This window comes from Oryctolagus cuniculus, chromosome 20 (assembly GCF_964237555.1).
Source record: "Oryctolagus cuniculus chromosome 20, mOryCun1.1, whole genome shotgun sequence".
Classification (NCBI taxonomy): Eukaryota; Metazoa; Chordata; class Mammalia; order Lagomorpha; family Leporidae; genus Oryctolagus; species Oryctolagus cuniculus.
The window spans coordinates 23167460-23187642 of record NC_091451.1 but is presented as its reverse complement, the minus strand read 5'-3'; the positions used below and the strand labels follow the sequence as shown (position 1 = coordinate 23187642).

Here is a 20183-nt window from a genome sequence, read left to right as displayed (position 1 = left end):
GATATTAAACTGGTCAGTGTTTTATAAATTGGTCAGTATTTTATAAAAGTATGGAGTAAATGTGCTTTGTCACTCTGTAACAGTAAATCCTTTGATAGTCAAGGTTATAAATAGAAAGGAATGAGTTTGTGAGAAGTGAGAGAAGACAGTAAGTGAATGGTCTGTAGCAGTGCTGGACTTGGAATTAGGGATTATTGATGACTGAGAAATTTCTTGACTTTAAGGGGCAGAATCAATACCAGGGAAAATTTATGCCTGTCTTTAAAATTTCTCAAGCACCTTTACACATTTCTAATTCCTTTTAATTTCTCTTGATCTCTGCCCTCTAGATCCCAGACAAACAGTATGTCCTGACAGCTCTGGCTGCTCGTGCCAAGCTCCGAGCCTGGCATGATGTAGACGCCCTCTTCACCACAAAGGTGGGTGTGCTGGAACTGCTGGTGCTGTTGAAACCTTGGGAGACGAACGGGTCCTCAGACCACACTATAAGTGCCACTTACTCGTCTCCACGTTTCCTTCCACTTCTTATTTTCCAAACTTTCAAACTTAAAAGTTGAAAGAATATTGTAATAAACACTCTTAGTCTTTACCCACTTCACTAATTTATTAACATTTGTGCTGTATTAGCTTTCTCTTTTGCTATACACATACATTTTTTTCTGAGCCATTTTAAAGAAAATTTCAGATGCCAGAATAATTCTCTTTTAAATATTTAACTGTTTATCTCCTTCATAGGCACAGTGTGGGTGGCAGGGATCCAATCACTTGGCCATAACTACTGCCTCTCTGAATATGCATTAGTAGGAAGCTGCACTCAGGAGCCACATCCTAGAATCAAACCCAGGCACTTTATTGTGGGATGCCATCATCTTCTTTTCACTTTAAGATTTATTATTTGAAGGTAGAGCGCCAGAGAGTGAGGGAGAAACAGAGATCTTCCATCAGCTAGTTCACTCCCTAAATACCTATAACAGCAAGGGCAGACATGGGTGCAGGCGTCCAAGCCCTTGGGCCATTATCTGCTGCCTTCCCAGGCGCATTAGCATGAACGTGGATGGGAAGCAGAGCTGGAATTCAACCAGCAGCTCCTTCCTAGCTCAGCTGAAGCTGCTGAGCAACAGCACCTGTCTAACTCATTGTTTTGTTTTGTTTTTGACAGGCAGAGTGGACAGTGAGAGAGACAGAGAGAAAGGTCTTCCTTTACCGTTGGTTCACCCTCCAGTGGCTGCTGCAGCCGGCGCACCGCGCTGATCTGAAGCCAGGAGCCAGGTGCTTCTCCTGGTCTCCCATGGGGTGCAGGGCCCAAGCACTTGGGCCATCCTCCACTGCACTCCCTGGCCACAGCAGAGAGCTGGCCTGGAAGAGGGACAGCCGGAACAGAATCTGGCGCCCCGAACGGGACTAGAACCCGGTGTGCTGGCACCGCAGGCGGAGGATTAGCCTATTGAGCCGTGGCACCGGCCTAACTCATTGTTTTTAAAGATTTATTTTTATTTATTTGAAATAATACAGTGAATAGTACAGTGAACCAGTAGATACAAGATCTCTCTTTCTAGCTCTCTCTGTCTCCCTGCCTTTCAAATAAATCTTTTTTTTTTTTTTTTTTTTTTTAAGATTTATTCTATTTCTGTGAAAGGCAGAGTTACAGAGAGAGGTAGAGACAGAGAGAGAGGTCTTCCATCCGATGGTTCACTTCCTCAGATGGCCACGATGGCCGGAGCTGCGCCAATCTGAAGCCAGGAGCCAGGAGCTTCTTCCGGGTCTCCCACGTTGGTGCCAGGGCCCAAGGACTTGAGCCATCATCCACTGCTTTCCCAGGCCATAGCAGAGAGCTGGATTGGAAGAGGAGTAGCCAGAACTAGAACCGGCACCCATATGGGGTGCCGGCGCTTCAGGCCAGGGCTTTAACCCGCTGCTCCACTGCACCAGCCCCCAAATAAATATTTAAATAAAGAAAAAAAAATTTGTTGATTTTTGGGCTCTGTATTCTATTTTATTGGTCTCTGTGTTTGCTTTTATGCTAGCAGCATACTTTTCTTTTCTTTCTTTCTTTTTTTTTTTTTTTTTGAAAGAGTTATTTCCCAGGCACATTATCAGGAAACTGGATCAGAAGTGGAGCAGTTGGGACTCAAACTGGTGGCCACATGGAATGCAGGTCTTGCAGGCAGCAGCCTAATGCACAGTGCCACAACTCTGGTCTCAATATACTGTTTGCATTGTTGTAGCTTTGTTATATAATTCAGAATCAGAACATGTGATGCCTCCAGCTTTGTTTTTCCTCCTCACTATTATTTTGGCTATTCAAGGTCTCTTATGGTTCCAGACAAATTGGCTTACATTTTAAATAGCTATTTTTCCATTATGGCTTTTAGAATTTTCTTTCTCCATTGTTAATTATTTAATTAGTTATATCAACTGCCAAAGCACACTTACCTTTATCAAAATCAAATATAATATGTATATAAAGATTGATTTTCCTCTTTCATTGTCTGCCTGCTCTTGTCTACTCCTTCCTCAAGGAAAAAAAAAAGTTAGAGGGGCCAGTGCTGTGGCATAGTGGGTAAAGCCATTGCCTGCAGTGCCAGCATTCCATGTGGGCACTGGTTCAAGTCACAGCTGCTCCACTTCCAATCCAGCTCTCTGCTCTGGTTTGGAAAGCAGTAGAAGATGGCCTGAGTCCTTGGGCCCCTGCACCTGTGTGGGAGACCTGGAATAAGCTCCCAGCTCCTGGCTTCATATCAGCCCAGTTCCAGCCATTGTGGCCAATTAGGGAGTAAACCACTACATGGAAGACCTCTCTCGCTCGCTCGCTCGCTCCCTCCCTCCCTCCCTCCCTCTCTGCCTCTGCCTCTCTGTCACTCTCCGCCTTTCAAATTAATAAAAGAATGATAAGTTCCCAGACCTTTCCTCATTAATTTACAAATATGTATATATACATATATGTGAAGATAGAGCTTTTTTTAAACACTTGTAAGTTCATATAAAAATACTAAATTACCATCTAGTAATATTTCATAGACTTTTTTCCTATATTCATGCCTATAGATCTAAGAATTTATTTCTTATCTCCAATTTTTTTCTGCCCTCTCAAGTTCCTTGACTTTTCTGAGAAGTTCGTTTCCTATCAATTCTCTGTGCATTATCTTCCATTTCTCTACCCCTCTTCCACATTGTTCTGCTCTAACCATAAAACAGAGACTAGTATGTTGTGTATGTTTGACCTAGCTCCTGCTGCCTGTCTTCCTTTTTCAGAACTGGCTGGGTTATACCAAGAAGAGAGCACCCATTGGCTTCCATCGAGTTGTGGAAATTTTGCACAAGAACAACGCTCCTGTCCAGGTAATGGGTTCTAAAAGAAAGCCGGGTACAGGATACTCCAAAGGACCTAACTTTTAGCTTGTGCTGGTCAGTTATAGGGGTTCTGACCTGTTCTGGTTTTTCCTTAAAGGCAGTGCAAGGGCTTCACTGGGCCTTGAAATAGAAAAGGCCGGGGAGAGAATTTTTCTGCTCTTGAGGAGTAATCCAGACTTTCTGCTCTGAGGAGCATTGACTGTGGAGTAGTAATGTGCTGTCCAGACGGTACGAACGGAGAACTCCCAGAGGAAGGACTGCAAGGCCAGTGGGCACAGTAGTGGTTCAGAGCTAGAGCCCTGCCATCGCTGGCATGTGTATCTAGCTCTAGAAGGCGGAATGTGCTCTTCCCCCTACGAGACAGCATGCGGGTCTGCCTGGTGCCCTCATTGGCCATTGCAGAACCAGTCTGTGATTAATGATGGGCTTTATAGATGTCAGATTGACCTTGTTAGCCTTCTTGAGGACTTTATCCCTACTTTATAGGGCTCCGTGCTTTCTGGGTCTGGGAATCATTAATCAGAAGTCCCTCTTCCTACAGATACTACAGGAGTATATCAATCTGGTGGAAGATGTGGACACAAAGTTGAATCTAGCTACCAGATTCAAGTGCCATGATGTCGTCATTGATGTGAGTCCCTGAGAAATGAGAACCTTGAGTTACACCCTCAGTGGGGAGTGAGGGGTCACAACATCTCCTGTCCTAGATTGTGAGGTGTTTCCGTGAGTTTGGACTGAGTGGACAAGATAGTCTGGTAAGAGGTAGTTTGGAGATTAGCACTCTTGTGTTGTTTTCCAACTCTTTGACTGGTTTCTGTGTACTTTTATAATTTGTTGCACTTCAAAAATTCATATACGTGAATCAAACACTTATAAGCTCTAATATGAAGTTTTGTGGGCACTTTTTTTTTAAAGATTTATTCATTTGAAAGGCAGAGTTACAGAGAGGGAGAAAGAGAAGAGAGAGATCTTACATCTGCTGGTTCACTTCCCAAATGGCATTAATAGCCAGGGCTGGGCCAGGCTGCAGCCTGGAACCTGAACTTCAACCAGGTCTCCCACATGGGTGGTAGGGGCCCAAAGACTTGGTTCACCTCCGCTGCTCTCCCAGGCACATTAGCAGGGAGCTGGATCTGAAGTGGAGCAGCCGGGACTCAAACCAGTGCTTTTATGGGATGTCGGCATTGCAGGTAGTAGCTTAACCCAGTGTGTCACTACACTGGCCCCTCTGTGTGCACTTGACATGAGACACACACGCGTATCATCCCACTGTTGGCTCTTGCCTCATTTTGAGCTTTGGGTCAAAGTGATAGTGACAGAGTGATAAAGAAGGCTCACTGGGGGTTTGTGTCTGTCCTTTGTTCTGCTCTACAGACATATCGGGACCTGAAGGATCGTCAGCAGTTGGTAGCCTACAAGAGTAAGGTCGATAAAGGATCCGCCGAGGAGGACAAGATTGATGCCATTCTCAGCAGCTCGGTGAGCAGCTCCCGCTGACCCCTCCAGCCGTCCCAGGAGACAGACCGTTCACAGAGCAGCCTGGGCAGGATTGCAGTTAGCTGAACCACGTGGATCTATGTCTTGCTGGTAGGGCGAAAGGTCAGAGGCACTGCTTTGAGCAACAGAAACCACTTCTGATCTGTGTGATGATAGAATGATGAAGCCGCAGGCTGACGTTTAACTACCATGCTCTAATAACTAGGCTACCTGGTAGGGGCACTAACTGCTCTAAGTACAAAAAAGTTAGGGGTTTGGAATATAATTGTCACCAGGGATGCATGTAACCTGTGGAAATAAGAAGCGGATGAAATAGACTAGCTTCTTGGGGAGCACAGTTGGTTGATCTCTCATTGCGTGAGGTTTCTGAGCTTTTTGTTAACATGGAACTTAGTTTCCTCTTAGGAATTTTGGGACTTACACTGGGGTCATTGAAAGCTAGTAAATCCTAGTCAGCACTGCGGCTCACTAGGCTATTCCTCCACCTAGCGGCGCCGGCACACCGGGTTCTAGTCCCGGTCAGGGCGATGGATTCTGTCCCGGTTGCCCCTCTTCCAGGCCAGCTCTCTGCTGTGGCCCGGGAGTTCAGTGGAGGTTGGCCCAAGTGCTTGGGCCCTGCACGCCATGGGAGACCAGGATAAGTACCTGGCTCCTGCCTTCGGATCAGCGCGGTGTGCCGGCCGCAGTGCGCCGGCCGCTGCGGCCATTGGAGGGTGAACCAACGGCAAAGGAAGACCTTTCTCTCTGTCTCTCTCTCTCACTGTCCACTCTGCCTGTAAAAGAAAAAAAAAAAAAAAAAAAAAACGAAAGCTAGTAAATGCTGCTCCTGAGGGCAGGGCCAGGATAAAAGCCCTACATCTAGCATTCTGTAAAATACAGAATAGGTATTTAATCCATCCCTGAATAAATGAATTCTCCCTCTTATTAATAAAAAATTTACTGGGGCAAGTGTTTAGTGTGGCCACTAAGGCATGCAGTAAGATACTCTTCTGCCATATTGGAGTACCTGGGTTCAATAACTGGCCCCAGCTCCTGACTCCAGCTTACTGCTAATGCAACCCTGGGAGGCAATGTGATGGCTCCAGTAATTAGGTTCCTGCCACTCATACAGGAGATCTGGATTGGATTCCTGGCTCCTGGCTTTGGCCTGGACTAGTCTGGTTGTTGTGGTATTTGGAGAGTGAACTAGAAGATAAGAGTATTCTCCCTCCCTCTGTTCCCTCCCTCTTTCTCTCAAATATTTTTTTAAAAAGGAAAATTTTCAAGACTTTCCCAGATTCTTCCTTTTCCTTTCTCTAAAAAACATTTTTTTTTTTCATCTCCAAATTTATCTGAGAGGCAGAGAGAGAGAGAGAGCAAGCTGCTATCCACTGGTTCACCCCAGGGTCAGTGCTGCCCTGGCAAAAGCTGGAGTCAGGAGCCAGATCTGGCTGATACGGGACATGGGTATCTTAACTGACAACTGCCAGGCTAAGCACTCAGCCCTGCTTTCCCTCTTTCTTACATTACCTGGCTATGAGCTTGTCTTAGTGCATTCCTGCTGCCTTTCTGTAGGGATGAGTAGAGACTGATCGTACACCTTCATTGTCTGATCTTTCCACAGCAAATTCGATGGAAGAATTAGGTGGCATTAGCTGCCCTGAAGCTGGCCTCACTTCTTCCTTCCCTGCCTGTAGAAGTGGGAGAGTAGCACCATCACTCTTGGGCCCATCAACAGGCCGTGCCTGCTACTCCTGGGACGGAAACCAACATCTGGGCATGGAGAGCTGCAGATGGACTGTCCGAGGGTTGTCACTGAGGGCCAAGCTTTGATTCATGAGAGAGTCTCTCCACCTGGTGCTCATGTGAAGGTGGGAGTGATTTCTGGATTGGGCCCACACTGGGTTAAGATCTCTCTTGGTCTGAGAAAAGTGACTGCTCCAGAAAGGAAGTCTCCTAGACTAAGAGGTACGTGTGTCAGCAGGGTGGCCACTGCATTCCACTCAGCCAACTGTGACCCAGGACTTGGTGCTGGACATGGGCAGTTCTGCTCTGAGTGAAGTCAGAACAGAACCAAAATGACTGTATCTTCCAAGGGGATTCAGGAGTGCGGCCAGTGTTGCCCAGGACCTGCTGGAGACCCCCTCACCAGGCTGCGGAGTCCTCCATGCCTGAGAGATGTTGCCCAGAGGTTGTGTTTCTTCAGCCGGTGTTTTTCTGCTGCCCAGTCTGTCTGTCCAAAAACTTAGGGTTCCTCTCAGCTGCACACTGAGATGACCTTATTTGAGTGATGAGATACCCCCTTATCTTTCTCTACTTCTATTCAGGACCCCTGGCCTTATGCGGAACTGAGATCCAGCAGTGTGAAGAACTCTCCCTTTAGGGAGAACTCTCATTTCGCCATAAGTTTCCCCTGGACTGACCTCAGTAGCATTTGTTGGCATATTTAGACTGAGATTTTGTTTTCACAGTTGGCTGTGGAGAGAGAATTCTGTAATGCTGATTCTGCCCTGTAACCAATATTAGACTCCTTCTGGGTGACTGACCTGGGTTTTCCTGCTGTGCCTGGACTCCTAATAAAGCTGTTTCTTCCTTGGAGCCTCCTCTTCCCTTCCCCGTTGTTCTGTGCAGAATGAGGAGATTACTGCTCCGGGTCTTGGACTCTTACAGGTCTGCCTCAGTGCAGTCTGTCCACACATGTCAGGTTACGGAGTCCTTGTGCTTCTGGCTAAACAGGACTGTGTAGTTAACAGACAGCACCAAACTGGGAGAGAAAAGACCTTCCTTTTCCCAGTGCTCTCACTAACTAGCTGTGTGGTGCCGGGTGAGCTCCTTTCTCTAGACCCGTTACGTGCAAAGTGAGGGCGTGGCGGTGTCTGAGCTCAGGACTGCACCTGTGAGCAGAGCAAGAGCGGAGCAGCTGCTTGTGCAGAGGCGCAGCCTGCGTCACTGTGGTGTCTCAGCTGGCCACACCCTGCCCCCTCGGGAGGCATTTAGCAGTGTCGGAAGATAGGATTTTTTTTTTTAAGATTTCTTTTTATTTATTTGAAAGGCACAGTTACAGAGAGAGAGAGAGAAGGGGAGGAAGAGACATAGAGAGAGATCTTTCATCTGCTGGTTGACTCCAAAATGGCTGGAACTCCTAGGACTGGGGCAGATAAAACCCAGGAGCCAGGAGCTTCTTCCAGGTCTCCCACATGGGTTCAGGGCCCAAGCACTTGGGCCATTTTCCACTGCTTTCCCAGGCACATTAGCAGGGAGCTGAATCAGAAGTAGAGCAGCCAGGACATGAACTGGTACCCATATGGGATGCCAGCGTCACAGGCAGCAGCTTTACCCACTGTGCCACAACAGTGGCTCCTAGAAGATACTTCTTGTTGCCACGCTGGGGGCTGCTACTGGCATCTCATGGGTAAAGGCATGAAATATTGCTAAACATCCTATAATACATGGGACAGCCCCTCACAACAAAGAATTATCCTGCCCAGAGTGGAAATGCCAGTTTTGAGAAACCCTTCTTCAAAAAGACAGACTCTGTCTTTTTTAAAGATTTATTTGAAAGGCAGAGTGACAGAGAATAGGAAGGAGAGAAAGATCTCCCGTATGCTTATTCATGCCCCAAATGCCCAAGACAGCCAAGGCTGGTCCAGGAACTCCATCTGGATCTCCAGGATGGGTGGCGGGGATGCAGATGGTTGAGCCATAATCTGCTGCCTCCCAAGCACACTAGCAGGAAGCTCAATCAGAAGCAGAGTACCAGGACGTTAACCAGGTATTCTTTTTTTTTTGACAGGCAGAGTGGACAGTGAGAGAGAGAAAGGTCTTCCTTTTGCCGTTGGTTCACCCTCCAATGGCCGCTGCAGCCAGCGCACCGCGCTGATCCGAAGGCAGGAGCCAGGTGCTTCTCCTGGTCTCCCATGGGGTGCAGGGCCCAAGCACTTGGGCCATCCTCCACTGCACTCCCGGGCCACAGCAGAGAGCTGGCCTGGAAGAGAGGCAACCGGGACTAGAACTCGGTGTGCCGGTGCTGCAAGGCGGAGGATTAGCCTAGTGAGCCGCGGTGCCGGCCGAACCAGGTATTCTGATATACTAAGTGGGTATCCCTAGTGGTGACCTAGCCCACTGTGCCACAGTGTGCACCTCCAGACTCCATCTCCTGTGTGTGTGTGTGTGTGTGTGTATTTTAAAGACTTATTTATTTGAAAGGCAGAGTTAGAGGCAGATCTTCATCTTCTTGTTTTCTCCCCAGATGGCTAGAGCTGGGCCAACCCAAAGCCAGGAGCCTGGTACTCCATCCAAGTCTCCCTCGTGGGTGGCAGGGGCCCAAGCACTTGTGCCATTTTCTACTGCCAGGATTCAAACCAGTGCTCATTGGGGATGCTGGCATTGCAGGCAGCAGCTTCACTCACTGCATCACAGCGCTAGTCCGCAGACTGCAGCCTTTGCTCTTCCATGTTGCAGTCTCCTTTTTAAGTCCAGGTAGCTTTATGTTTAGTTGCTTTCCTGATCATGCTGTTGAAGAAGTAATTGAATTTGCTAGATTGCATTGATTGGTTCGCCCCAAGACATAGAGTGCTAGCTTCACGAGCTAATATATCCGGGTACATTCACTGATGCGGAACCACTAGGAGAGTGAATGCCTTATCTAATCCAGTCTGTCTCTGTGGTTTACTGCAGGGATTTGACCTTGCTCAGGTATTGCAGTCTATGTAAGGTAGTTGTCTCCGTGTCTGGTGGTAGAACTTGAAATCCATAGGGCAAGCAGTGGGGATGGGAAGACACATAGAAAGTGGGGGTGGGTAGAACCCAGGAGAACGGCCTCCAACTTTGATGAAGTGAGTGTCCTGAAGGAGAAGCTGGTGGCCTTGGTCATGGACCTGAAAAACCCCTGGCCCACGAGTAAGCAGCTGAAGGAGGGTCTGCAGGAATGTGTAGCAGTTACAGCTCACCTGGTGTTTCACACTTACATGGGGGCCAGCAGACAAGCAACAGCTTGTGTTCACTACAGCAGTGCCTGTGAGCTCGAACGGAGAGTGGTTGCTGTTTCATTTCTACCCGCCAGGTCTTCCCATATCTCTCTTGTAGCCATCCTAAACCAGAAATGTACAAAGAGAGGAATTCTGGAAAATGTAATTCAGCCTAGCTAGGTGGACATGTTATAAATGTACAACTGAACCCCCACTTTGGGGAATGCATAAGAAAAGGATGGGCCTAGAATTCACATCTGTACAGTTAACTGCATGCTGCACGGGTCATGCTGGTCTGGGAGGTGTTTAGTTCCTCTTCCCTTTGGAGCAGGAAGCAGCACAACCTGAGGGTGACTACCCCACTGTTTTGGTATGGGCAGGTGTTTCTTACACTTCAAGTGCTGGAGACTTTTCTTCTAAAGGACTGAGAGTGTGATGTACACCTTCCTATTCAGGGCCTTGAGAAGCCAGACAAATCACATGTCAGTACTGTATGATTCTATTTATTTCCCTAAATAAAGGCGTAAAGAGAATGACAGAAAAAGAGAGAGAGAGAGATCTACTATCCACTGGTTCACTTCCCAAATGTCTGCAACAGTCAGGCCTGGACCAGGCTGACGCGAAGGACCAGGAACCCTATCCAGGTCCCTACATGAGTAGCAAGAGCCCAAGTACTTGAACCATTCTCTGCTGATTTTCCAGGGACATTAGCAAGGAGCTGAATCAGAAGTGGAACAGTGGGGCAGGCGTTGTGGCATAGCAGGTAAAGCCACTGCCCACAGTGCCAGCATCCCATATGGGTGCTGGTTCGAGTCCCAGCTGCTCCACTTACAATCCAGCTCCTTGCTAATGTGCCTGGGAAGGTAGTGGAAGATAGCCCAAATACTTGGTTCCCTGCTTCCTTGTGGGAGACTCCAAGGAAGCTCCTGGCTTCGGATCAGCCCTGCGATGGCTATTGCAGCTATCTGAGGAGTGAACCAGTGGATGGAAGCGCTCTTTCTTCTCTCTGTAACTTTCAAACAAATATATAAATATTAAAAAAAAAAAAAAAAAAGGAACAGCTGGAACTTGAACCTGCACTCTGATATGGGATCCTGGGATCATAGGTGGCAGCCTAAGCCACTGTGTCGCAATGTTGGCCCCTGTATGATTCCATTTCTATGAAATTATCTGGACTAAGTAAATCCATGAATGGAAGATTGTTGTTTCAGGGGCTGGAAGTGAGCAAGGGTGGGGAGTAACTGCCAACTAAGTATGGGGTTTTCTTTTGAGAGGTGTGAAGATGCTTTAGGACTAGATAAAGGTAGTGGTTGCACAACATTCTGAATGTGTAACTGAACTGTTCACTTTAAAATGACTGATTTTGGGGGGCCAGCATTGTGGCATAGTGGGTTAAGCACTGCTTGTGATGCTGGTGTCCCATGTCGAAATGCCAGCTCAAGTCCAGACCACTTTGCTTCCAATCCAGCTTCCGGCTAATGCACCTGGGAAGGTAGCAAATGACAGCTCAGGTAGTTGGAACCCATGTGGGAGGTCAGGGTGGAGTTCCTGGCTCCTGGCTTTAGCTTGGCCCAGCCCTGTTGTGGCCATTTGGGGAGTCAAACAGCAGATGTAGGATCTTTCTCCCCCACCCTCCCACTGCCTTTCACATAAATAAATAATCTTTAAAAGAAACTAAGTAAGATAACTAATAATAGCTATTTTGGGGACAGGTGTTATAATGCAGCTGATTAAGCGTTGCGAAAGATAGCTGCTTTCCCATGTGAAACTGCCTGGTTCAAATCCCAGCTGTTCTGTGCTTTTGATCTAACTTCCTGCTAATGTGCTTGGGAGGCAGTGGATGATGGCCCATGTACTTGGACCTCTGCCACCCACGTGGGAGATCTGGATGGAGCTCCTGGCTCCTGGCTTTGGCCTGGCCTAACCCTAGCTATTGGAGGCATTTGGGTAGTAAACCGGCATATGTCTCTCCCTGTTTCTATGTCACTCTTCTTGTCAAATAAATAAGATGGTTATTTTTTTTTTATTACGTGAATTTTCCCTCAACATTTAAGAAAAAAAATTTTTTTTTTTTGACAGGCAGAGTGGACAGTGAGAGAGAGAGACAGAGAGAAAGGTCTTCCTTTTTGCCATTGGTTCACCCTCCAATGGCTGTCGCGCTGATCTGAAGGCAAGAGCCAGGTGTTTCTCCTGGTCTCCCATGGGGTGCAGGGCCCAAGCACTTGGGCCATCCTCCACTGCATCCCGGGCCACAGCAGAGAGCTGGCCTGGAAGAGGAGCTACCAGGACAGAATCTGGCGCCCCGACCGGGACTAGAACCCGGTGTGCCAGCGCCGCAAGGCGGAGGATTAGCCTAGTGAGCCGCGGTGCCAGCCTAAGAAAAAAAAATTTTAACAAGAGAATTAACAAGATGAGTCTATTTGAATTCTGATCCCAGTTTCACCATTGCTAGAAAATAAATCACTGATTTCTGACCACAAAGAAGGAGTTAGAAAAATTAACTCAGTAGTGCTTAAATCTGTATGAAATTCTACTTGTTTAAAAAAAAAAAAAGCTTAGTGATCCTGAATCTTTTGTTGGGAAAAAGAGGGTCCCATACTGCCCTGGTGTAGTAACCCGAGAAGTAGTAAAAGGAACGTGTGCCCTCATGTTCAGGTCAGGAAAGCCTGTAGGTGGAGCGGCCCTTTAAGATTCAGAGACTGTAGTAATCTGGTAGCTAAGGAGTCATAATGACAGCTCTCTTGGGTAATTCTCCTTAGAAATGTACTTCTTACCTGTCAGGACCGGAAGTACTGAGGAGAGTCCGTCGTCCCAGTTTGGGGTGAGAGATGGGATGTAGATTATTTATGCAGCTCGTGTTTATTTTCTAAAATATAGATGTCCCTGCTTTAGGCAAGGGACCAGTGGTAATCTGTGCCCTTCTCTGCCCTGTGGAAAACACAGAGTATAGCGTAAGGGAAGAATTTATTTGAAATGTGGTCATTCCTATTTTAAAAACCTAAAGGGAATGGAAGGGAGAAGGCTCTGGCCCAAAAATACCTGTGAATCCCATTGCTAATGTGAATCCATCTGCTGAAAGAAGTGCCTGTAGCCTGTGAGGAGAAACATCACTTTGGGTTTCTGTTCAGATTTTTTCATGGATCCAGGAAACAGTGATGTGAACCACAAATTCAAAATGTGGAAGGAGAGGTGCTGAAGGCCGCCATCATGCCTACTTGTAACCTGGCTGCACATGCCCTCTCTGAAGTACACCCCCCCCCCTTCTTAGACCCCTCCTTTTCCAAGACAGTGAGCCAGATTGATTGGTGTCTGTCCCTGCAGGAGGTGGTGGCTTGGAAATGGACATGCTAGAGGACCTTGAGTCCCTGCAGTTTGAGTCTGGGGTTACAGAGGAAGATCGATCCTGGCTGTATTTGCAGGGCCGTTCTCGGGGACTGACAGTCGAAGCCTGTGCCCATGCAATCTTCTTCTGCAAACTAGTCCATACGTTGAGGTAAGATAGGTGTGCGAGTTCAGGAAGATAATGATCTCACTGCTGAGAATTCAAATGACTTAATACTTTCTTATACAGATAAACTTGGCCGTCATTTCTGGTCTAAAAGGACCAGGAAAATCCAACTCAGGTTCCTGTGTGGATTAGAAGCAACTCCTTTCAGTGGGTAGATTGATTAGTAATTATTCATTCATTCATTCATTCATTGGGACCAGGAACTTGTCACCTATGGCTGCTGATGACTAGCCATTCCTTACCTATTGGCTGCGAAGTGGATCAATTCTTTCTTTTGAAGCTGGTGTAACAGTGAGATGTTTCATCACAGGGAAGCTGCCTGGTATTCTGCCTTCCCTATAGCCTGATGATTTGCTTGAAACCAGAAATCTTGATTTGGAGAGAAACTCATTTCAGCCCTGGTTTTTGAAACCTTTCTGTGATGTGGCTTTAGAAACTGAAGTAGAAGGTTTGTGTGGGAGCTGCTTACCTGGAATTAGGTTCCTGGATTCTGTTAACCTCAGGCCTCTCCTGGAGCATAAGTCATCTCCGCACTCTACTTTTAAGGCTTCCCCCCACCCGCCCCTCTGAAATTAGATTAACTCCTGGACCAGATCTGAATTAAACATATATAGAGATACAATGTATATCCAAGGAGGCAGACTGCTTTGTGAGTTTGTTGACTGGTTTACTGATAAGGATGCAAGAATCTATTGGTTGTAAGCAAGATGGCTGATGAGAAACCAACAGATGAAACTTCTAGGAGGCATTTTATACTTGGAGGGATCAGGCACTAAGAGAAAAGTGTCCTTTCAACGAGAAGTCTTCAACAGAATGTGGCTTGTGGTGCTTATATGAAAAGTCTAGGGCTTTAAAGCCTGTAAGGTATTAGTTTTTTGTTGTTGTTGTTGTTTTGTTTGTTTTTTTACAGAAATAGAGAACACACAATTCCCAACTTGACTCTCACTGGGATTAAACATGACAATAGGTCTGATCTGATTTCATCATCATTTAAAAAAAATCATCTATTATTTTTCACTTTATGTTTCTGTGTGGGAGCAAACTGTTGAAATACTTACTTAAGGTATACTAAGCTGATCTTCTGTATATTAAGATAATCGAAAATGAATCTTGATGTGAATGGAAGGGGAGAGGGAGTGGGAAAGGGGAGGGTTGTGGGTGGGAGGGACGGTATGGGGGGGAAGCCATTGTAACACATGAGTCGTACTTTGGAAATTTATATTCATTAAATAAAAGATTAAAAAAAAAAAAAAGAAATAGAGAACACAAATAAGGTTTTGCAGCAATAAAGTAACACTTTACGTAGTTGGAAGTCAGACTTGGTTAAACTTGGGCCAAGGAAACACATCCAGGACCAATAATAAGTGAACCTCTGAGAAAATGGCCCCAAATCTTTCATCCTCCATTTCTCGAGTGTTTGCTTTTGTAAACTATTTTCTTTTATACATCATACTTCCTTTTTTTTTAAAAAAAAAATTAATTTATTTGAGAGGTAGAGTTACAGACAGAGGGAGAGACAGAGAGAAAGGTCTTCTATCCACTGGTTCAGTCCCCAGATGGCCGCAATGGCCAGAGCTGAGCTGGTCCAAAGCCAGGAGCCCGGAGCCCTTTCCAGGTCTCCCACATGGGAGCAGGGGCCCAAGTACTTGGGCTATATTCTGTTGCTTTCCTAGGACATAGCAGAGAGCTGGATTGGAAGAGGAGCAGCCAGTACACGAACTGGCATTCATATGAGATTCCAGCACAGGCAGAGGCTTAGCCCACTGTGCCACAGCACTGGCCCTATATATCATACTTTCTTAAAAAGCTGAATTAGCCAGTGTCCCAGGTCTGTGCAGAATTGAAATAGCAAATTAGAAAGAGTAGGAGGGAGATTTGCACTTGTCCTAATAGCAGTAAAAGTTGACAGGTGTCTGAGATGTCACCAAGATGGAAGGATGGGACTCCCCAGACTTTATAATAAACCCACAGAGACACTGACTTAACAACAACATATGGAGGTTGGGAGGTGGTACAGCAGTTAAGTTGCTGCTTGGAATGCCTGTATCCCATATTGCAGTGCCTGGTTCAAGTTCCAGCTGCTCCCTGGTTCAAGTTCCAGCTGCTCAGCTTTCCATTCAGCTTCCTGCCAGTGTACATAGGAAGCAGCAGAGGATGGCTCACTTAGGGCCCTGACACCCACTGGGATAGAATTCTAGGCTCCTGGCTTCATCCTACCCAGCCTTAACTATTGTAGGTATTTGGGGAGTGAACCAGTGGATCGAAGATCTCCATCTGTCTGTCTGCTTTTTAAATCTTTTAAAAAAGTGAAAATTAAAAAAAAAATCAACATTATATGCCTGAAAAGCCTTTATGGAAACTCCAGAAGCCAAAAGTTCAGTACCTCAAGTGTAAAGTCAAGAAAAGCTGTATTGAAAAGGCTAAGAAAAGCTATTGTACTCACCTGGGGTAGCCCTTTCCCCAGGTTAGCACAGCTCAATGTGATCAGGAAAAAACACACAATTTTCAGCTTCTCCCTTGGATAAAAGTGGAATGTTTGCCTACTGTCCTACTTTTGCAGAGCCCTCAGAGGGATTGCCTGATGGGAAACCAACATACTTTGGATGAAAGCAAAGGAGAGCTCAGTGGTGTGTTGCAGCACAGACAACCTAAAGTACTTCCAGTAGACACCAGAGAGAGCAGGAGGTTATGACTTCTTACAAAAGGAACAGGCAAGCATCTCTAACTGGAAATCATGAGTACAAGTCCAGGGAAGATACATACCCTGAAAAGGTTTGAAACCAGAATCTCTAGCTAGGCTGATTGGTGAAGATCTTTCCCTGTATGAAGTCAGCCTGTGAAGATTGGGAGACATGGCTATTTTTCCAAATGCCCAGACTCACAACAGCAAACATAAAGCATATCAAGAAGCATGAAGCCCATTCAAAGGAACAAATGTGGCCTCCAGAAACCAGTCCTCCAAAAGCAGATCATAGCACATAACTCGAAAACATGAGGTGGGTGTTGTGACGCAGTATTTAAATTGCTGCTTGGGATGCCACCCTCCCAAGTCAGAGCACAGGTCACACCTCTGCTGATCCAACTTCCTGCTAATGATCACCCTCAAATGGCTCAAGTACTTGGGTCCCTACCATCTACCTAGAAGACCCAGATGGAGTTCCTGGTTCCTGGTTCCCAGCTCCTGGCTTCAGCTGGGATTGGCCCTGGCTATGGGGGCTTTTGTGCAGTGACACAGCAGATGGAAGATCTCTCTCTATCTCTCTCTTGCTCACTGTCTTTAACTGCCTTTCAAATAAAAAAAGAAATCAAGATAATCTGTAACAAGATCAATGAGCTGCAAGAGAACATAGATAAACAACTAAATAAAATCAGGAAAATGGTATATAAAGAAATGAGAATATTAACGAATAGAAACAATTAAAAAAAAGAGAGAAGGGGGCCAAAGAAACTCTGGAGCCAAACAACACAACAACTGAATAGAACAGATTCACCAGAGTTCCACATCAGGCTTGATGACGCAGAACAAACAGAGAACTCAAAGACGGGTTACCTGAAATGATCACGTCAGAAGAACAAAAGGAAAAAAAGAATAAAGGGAAGAAACTTAATGGGACACCATCAAGCAGACCAATATATACATCTGGGAATCTCAGAAAAAGAAAGGGCTAGAGAACTTACTTCAAGAAATGACGGGGAACGGTGTTGTGGCACAATGGGTTAAGCCACCACTTGCAATGCTGGCATTTCTGATCAGGGTGCCAGTTCTAATTGTGACTACTTGGCTTCCGATCCAGCTCCCTGTTAATGCACCTGGAAAAGCAGCAGGGGAGCGGGCCAGTAGATAGACAATTACCCTTTCTCCCTCTATTTCTCTCTGCCTTCCAAATAAATAAATCAATCTTTAGTAGCTACCAGATGCATAGAAGACAGTGAACAAAATGGCAATATTGTCTTTTCCTTTCCATAATTACTTTAAATGTAAATGGATTAAACTTCCTAAACAAAATAAGCAGTGGCTGAGTGGATGAGACCAGGATCTAACTATAGGCTGCCTACACAAGACTCACTTTAGAATTAAGGAAACACATGGGCTGAAACTAAAAGGATGGAAAGATATTCCATGCAAATTTTAATCAAAAGAGAGCAGGAGTGGCTATACTTATATCAGACAAAATAGACTTTAAGTGAAAACCTGAGGACGTGGAATGACATCATATAAAAATGAAAAGATCAGTCCACCAGGAATGTATAGTAATTATATACGTATTTGCATCAGAACATCCAAATATCTGAAGCACATTTTGACAGAATTGAAGATACACAATACTAGTGAATGTCAGTGCCCCACTTTGAATAATGGATAGAACAACCAAGCAGATCAATGAGGAAACAGAGGGCTAGAACAAAACATTAGACCAGTTGGAACCTAACATGTAGAATCTTCTACCCAATAGCAGCAACTTTGTCTTCTTAAGTGCACATGGAACAGTATCCAGGGTAGACTACATGTTTGGCCACCAAAGAAATCTTAGCAAATTCTAGAAGATATAAATCACATCAACTTTTTAACCACAATGGGATGAAACTAGAAATGGATAACAAAAGGAAAACTGGAAAATTCGCAAATATGTGGAAATGGACACTCCTGAGTAATCAATGGATCATAGAGTAAATCACATAGGAAATTAGGAAATATCTTGAGATAAAGGAAAATGAAAAAAAAAATAACATACCAAAACTTATGGTATACAGCAAAGTCAGTAGTAAGAGAGAAGTTTATAGGAACAAATGCCTACATTAAAGAGAAGGATATCAGGGGCTGGCACTGTGGCTCACTGGGTTAAAGCCTCAGCCTGCAGTGCCAGCATCCCATATGGTTGCCAGTTCAAGTCCCAGCTGCTCCACTTCCCATCCAGCTCCCTGCTAATGTGCCTGCTAATGCGGAGGATGGCCCAAGTGCTTGGGCCCCTGAATCCTTGTGGGAGACCCAGAGGACGCTCCTGTCTCCTGGCTTCAGATCAGCTCTGCTGCAGCCATTTGGAAAGTGAACCAGCGGATGGCAGACTGACTCTCTCTCTCCCCCTCTTCCTCTCCCTCCCCCCATCTCTATAACTCTTTCAAATAAATAAAATGGATTTTTTAAAAAATCTCAAATCAGCAATCTAACTTTATAGCTTGTCTTAGTTCGTTTTCTGTTTCTATGTTAGAATACCAGAGACTGCATAAATTATAAAGGCAATAAATTTATTTCTCACAGTCCTGGAAGCTGAGAAATGTAAGATCAAAGAGCCACATCTGGTAAGGGCTTTCTTGCTGTGTCACCGAGTGGCAGAGAATATCACAGGGTGAGAGTACACATGGGGAAGGAGGACAGTATGCACACAGGAGGGCTCGCTTGTGTAACTGACCCATGCGTGAGGGAGGTGCCCACAGGACCCAGCCACCTCTCAAAGGTTGTACCTCCCAACACTTACAGTGGCCATTAAATTTCAACATGCGTTTTGGAGGGGGCATTCAAACCAGAGCACGCCTCTAGAAAAAGAAAAACAAACCAAGCCCAAAGTTAACAAAAGAAAGGAAATCATCAAGATTAGAGCAGAAATAAAATGGAGAATAGAAAAAAAAATCAACAAAACTGAGAGCTGGTGTTTTCAAAATATCAACAACATTGACAGATTTACCTAGACTAAGGGAAAAAAACAACAGAATCATAAGTGAGGAGGAGACGTCAGCACGGATGCTGCACAGACACAGTCCTAGAGACCACTCTTAGCAGTCATATGCCAGTCATAACCTAAAGAATCGAAAAAACTCCTAGGAACAACCAACCTATCACGACCAAGTAACAAAGAAGAAAAAAAACAAATAGACCATAATTGGTCAGGAGGCTGAATCAGTAATCGAAAAATCCTCAACAGAGAGAATCCTAGGATCAGATGTTTCATTGGAAAATTCTAAACATTTGAAGAATTCACACCAGTCCCTCTCAAACACTCCTAAAACCTTCCAAACCCATTTTATGAGGCCAGCATTACCCTGACACCAAAACAAGACATAGAAACTATGGAAAACTACAAACCAGTATCTTGATGAATATTAATGCAAAAATCCTTAAAAAAAATCTTAGCAAACAGAATTCAACAGCATATTAAAAGGATTAATATCATGACCAAGGGGAATTCATTCCTGGAATACAGGGATAATTCAACATAGAAAAGTTAATGTAATACATCCTTAACAGAATGAAGAGCGAAAACCACATGATCATTTCAACTGATGTAGGAAAAGCATTTGATAAATTCAGTACACTTTCCTGATAACAGCATTGAAAAAGCCAGAAATAGAGGGAAATTGCCTCTACCTAATAAAGGCTGTATATAAAGGCCGGCGCCGTGGCTCACTTGGCTAATCCTCTGCATGCAGCGCCGGTACCCCGGGTTCTAGTCATGGCTGGGACGCCGGGTACTAGTCGCGGTTGCTCCTCTTCCAGTCCAGCTCTCTACTGTGGAGGGCAGCAGAGGATGGCCCAAGTGCTTGGGCGCCTGCACCCGCATAGGAGACCGGGAGGAAGTACCCGGCTCCTGGCTTTGGATCGGCGCAGGGCCTGCCGTAGCGGCCATTAGGGGAGTGAACCAATGGAAGGAAGACCTTTCTCTCTCTCTCTCTCTCTCTCTCTCTCACACACACACACTGTCTAACTCTGCCTGGCAAAAAATAAAAAAAAAAATAAAGGCTATATATGAAAACGTCACAGCTAATATCATACTCAAAGGTGAAAAACTGAAAATTTTTCCTTTAAGATAAGAAACAGGGCTGGGGGGGGGCAGTGTTGTGGTGTAGCAGGTAAAGCCATGGTTTGTGATGCCAGCATCCCATTCTGG

General features: G+C 45.5%; 3 protein-coding genes across 9 annotated transcripts in view; 2 read left to right on the top strand and 1 right to left on the bottom strand.

Annotated features, from left to right (window-relative positions):
* VIPAS39 (VPS33B interacting protein, apical-basolateral polarity regulator, spe-39 homolog) overlaps positions 1 to 7425 on the top strand; it is a 32448-nt gene extending 25023 nt beyond the window's left edge. For all 3 annotated transcript variants that reach the window (XM_008271985.4, XM_051825992.2, XM_002719626.5), the window contains 5 exons: positions 330 to 419; positions 3253 to 3339; positions 3893 to 3982; positions 4726 to 4830; positions 6452 to 7425. In XM_008271985.4, coding sequence (XP_008270207.1) covers positions 330 to 419; positions 3253 to 3339; positions 3893 to 3982; positions 4726 to 4830; positions 6452 to 6472 — 393 coding nt within the window. In that variant the 3' untranslated portion in view covers positions 6473 to 7425. The remainder of the gene's footprint in view (positions 1 to 329; positions 420 to 3252; positions 3340 to 3892; positions 3983 to 4725; positions 4831 to 6451) is intronic.
* The window catches only part of SAMD15 (sterile alpha motif domain containing 15), a 58568-nt gene continuing 43637 nt past the window's right edge, over positions 5253 to 20183 (bottom strand). For 2 of the 3 annotated variants that reach the window (XR_007911661.2, XM_070065296.1), the window contains one exon: positions 5253 to 12722. Coding sequence is in view for 1 of the 3 variants with exons in the window: in XM_070065296.1 (XP_069921397.1) it covers positions 12654 to 12722 (69 nt within the window). In the remaining 2 variants the exon portion in view is untranslated. The remainder of the gene's footprint in view (positions 12723 to 20183) is intronic. The other variant, XR_007911660.2, reaches the window with a different exon arrangement.
* Positions 12504 to 20183, top strand: part of NOXRED1 (NADP dependent oxidoreductase domain containing 1) — a 29752-nt gene continuing 22072 nt past the window's right edge. For 2 of the 3 annotated variants that reach the window (XM_002719627.5, XM_070065298.1), the window contains exons 1-2: positions 12504 to 12615; positions 13116 to 13287. In XM_002719627.5, the coding sequence (XP_002719673.1) occupies positions 13133 to 13287 (155 nt within the window). In that variant the 5' untranslated portion in view covers positions 12504 to 12615; positions 13116 to 13132. Of the gene's footprint in view, positions 12616 to 12720; positions 13288 to 20183 lie in introns of those variants that run through there. The other variant, XM_070065297.1, reaches the window with a different exon arrangement.